The sequence below is a fragment of the Aulonocara sp. 'chitande type north' Nkhata Bay genome, linkage group LG23, assembly GCF_057382095.1.
Source record: "Aulonocara sp. 'chitande type north' Nkhata Bay isolate Kocher_YH1m ecotype deep benthic linkage group LG23, A_spYH_male_GT1.1, whole genome shotgun sequence".
Lineage (NCBI taxonomy): Eukaryota > Metazoa > Chordata > Actinopteri > Cichliformes > Cichlidae > Aulonocara > Aulonocara sp. 'chitande type north' Nkhata Bay.
In genome coordinates, this window is record NC_141365.1 from 35,072,363 (window position 1) to 35,074,733 (window position 2,371).

The window sequence follows — 2,371 nt, forward strand, 5'->3', positions numbered from 1 at the left end:
GTCTCAGATGCAGAAGCATTGTCTTTCAGCACCATCTGCACAGAGGGAAAGTGCAGCACCTTTTTTCTCTGTAAATGCACAGAGAAAATGTTCATCTGGGCTTTAAATCCATTTAAAGCACTTATCATGTCAGCAACAGTCTTACCTTTGCATTGCAGCTCACAGTTCAAATGGTTCAGTTTCCCAGTAATGTCTGTTAAAAACACAAGGTCAAGTGTCCACTCAGTGTCCTCCAGCAGAGATGTGTCTTCCCCTTTGGATTGCATGAACTCCTTGATTTCACCCAAAAGTGACAAAAAACGAAGCAAAATCCGTCCCCTGCTGAGCCATCAGATTTCCGTATGTAGTAGCAGGTCACCATATTCAGCTGACAGCTCCTCCAATAGCACCTTGAATGTTCTGTGCTGTTTAGCTCTGGAGCGGATGCTGTTTATGATCTTCACGACGGGAGTCATGACGTGCTCGAAGCCGATCACCTTTGCGCATAACGCCTGCTGGTGAATGATGCAGTGGTAATGCATGAAGTTTGGGAACTCTGTGTCACCTTTACAGTGAGCGATGAATCCCGTATGTCGGCCGATCATAGCAGGAGCCCCGTCGGTAGTCACTGATACCAGCTTTTCCAACGGTACCTTTTTCTTCGCGAAAAACTCCTTCACCGCGTTATAGATGTCAACTCCCTTCGTTGTTGTCTTTAGCGGCAGTAGTGTCAGAAGTTCTTCTTTTGTGGAGAAACCATCAAATACCATCCGGATAAAGACCATCAGCTGTGCTGTACTGCTGCTGTCGACGGACTCGTCACACTGGATGCTAAACCAACTGCACTTTGCCAGATCCTGATCCAACTGATCGGCCAAGTTCCCGGACATAGCCGACACTCTTCTAACAATTGTAGTTGCCCCCAGCTGGACATCAGAGAGAGTGGAGATTACATCGTTTCCATATTTCTCGTCTTTAAGCACAGTTTTTGCAATTATCATCATTGCTTCTTTGAAATACTCCCCGTCTAAAAATGCCTTCTTTTTCTTAATCATGAAATGTGTAGCTCTAAATGAGGCTTCGGTTGCTTTTTGAGAGTTTTTCACCGGTCTCGTGAAAAAAGACTGCTGTTTGCTCAAACCTGCCTTTAATTCGCGGGCCTTTTCCGCTCGCAGTGTGCTGCCCTTTGGGTAGTTAGCATGGTAGCTTGTGTGACACGTTCGGAAATGTCTCTCCACGTTGTGCCGCTTTGCCGTTGCCACAGTTGCCCCGCAAATGAGACACACGCATGAATCTTTCACAGAGGTAAAAAAGAACTCTTCCTCCCATTCACTGTGAAAATTATATGTTTTCTTCCTTTTTTCCGCCATGTTTTCCTCATCTCCTCACCTTTGCCTTTGCTGGTCTTCACGGCAACTGTTTCCGTGGAGACCAGCTAGCACTAAATATTAGATCATGATCTAATATTTAATAATAAACTTTTTTTTATATATTATCTCTAACAAATTAACGCCAATGCAATTGTGATAAAAAAAAAATAGCAAGAAAAAATAAAAATAGATGCAGCTTACTGGTAAGTTGTTATGGTGAGCTATTTTTAGAACAGGCCCGCGGGCGACTCATGTGGTCCTTGCGGGCGACCTGGTGCCCGCGGGCACCGTGTTGGTGACCCCTGATCATTGACAACATCTCTTATCACATTTTGGGAAATATAAGTCCATCAAATTCTTCTTTAGAATTAAATGTGCAGATTGATCCTACTTCAATGTTTTTAGTGAAGCAAGCAACGTGTTGCTAACCTGCCTTGTTGCTAACGACCACAGCTGAAACACCTACGTACAAGGCAACGAAAAATACATGACTGCAAAGTAATCATGTCACGAAATGGTTGTGAACAGACAGCTACACAACATCCATGTTATTACTGAACACAGTTTTTGTCTCAGCAGTTTCTTAAATGTTAGAAAAAAAGTTGATATTCATTTAGTTTAGCTTAGCATAAAGATTAGCTTAGCATAAACATAAGATTAGCATAAAGATAAGATTAGCATAAAGACTTAATGCTGTTGGGAATGGGTGACCTCACAATACTAATGTTAAAAGTTTTCAAAAAAAATCTGACTATGCATCTTGTTAGTTTAACTTTTCACCCTAAACAATGTTAAGTTAATAAAGAGACACTATAGCTGTGTCCCAAAACCTAGGCCGCATCCTTCGGAGGACCCGGCCTTCGCGGTCTACGTGGGCCGGGTCCTTCGAAGACTGAGAAGGCCGAAAGTGTGAGGCTGTGAAATGGGACAGTCTAGCCTTCAGATTTGTGTCACCGCTGTCTCAGTGGAGTTTAATAAACTCAGCCGTCTGCTCCTTGCTATCTAAAATATAACAGGACACT

At 43.1% G+C, this 2,371-nt stretch overlaps 1 protein-coding gene across 1 annotated transcript; it reads right to left on the bottom strand.

The window, feature by feature from the left end:
• Positions 1-329: 329 nt before the first annotated feature.
• On the bottom strand, positions 330-1,349 carry LOC147302316 (general transcription factor II-I repeat domain-containing protein 2-like). The gene has a single exon (XM_086283571.1). The coding sequence runs from the start codon at positions 1,347-1,349 to the stop codon at positions 330-332; it is 1,020 nt and encodes a 339-aa protein (XP_086139697.1).
• Positions 1,350-2,371: the final 1,022 nt, after the last annotated feature.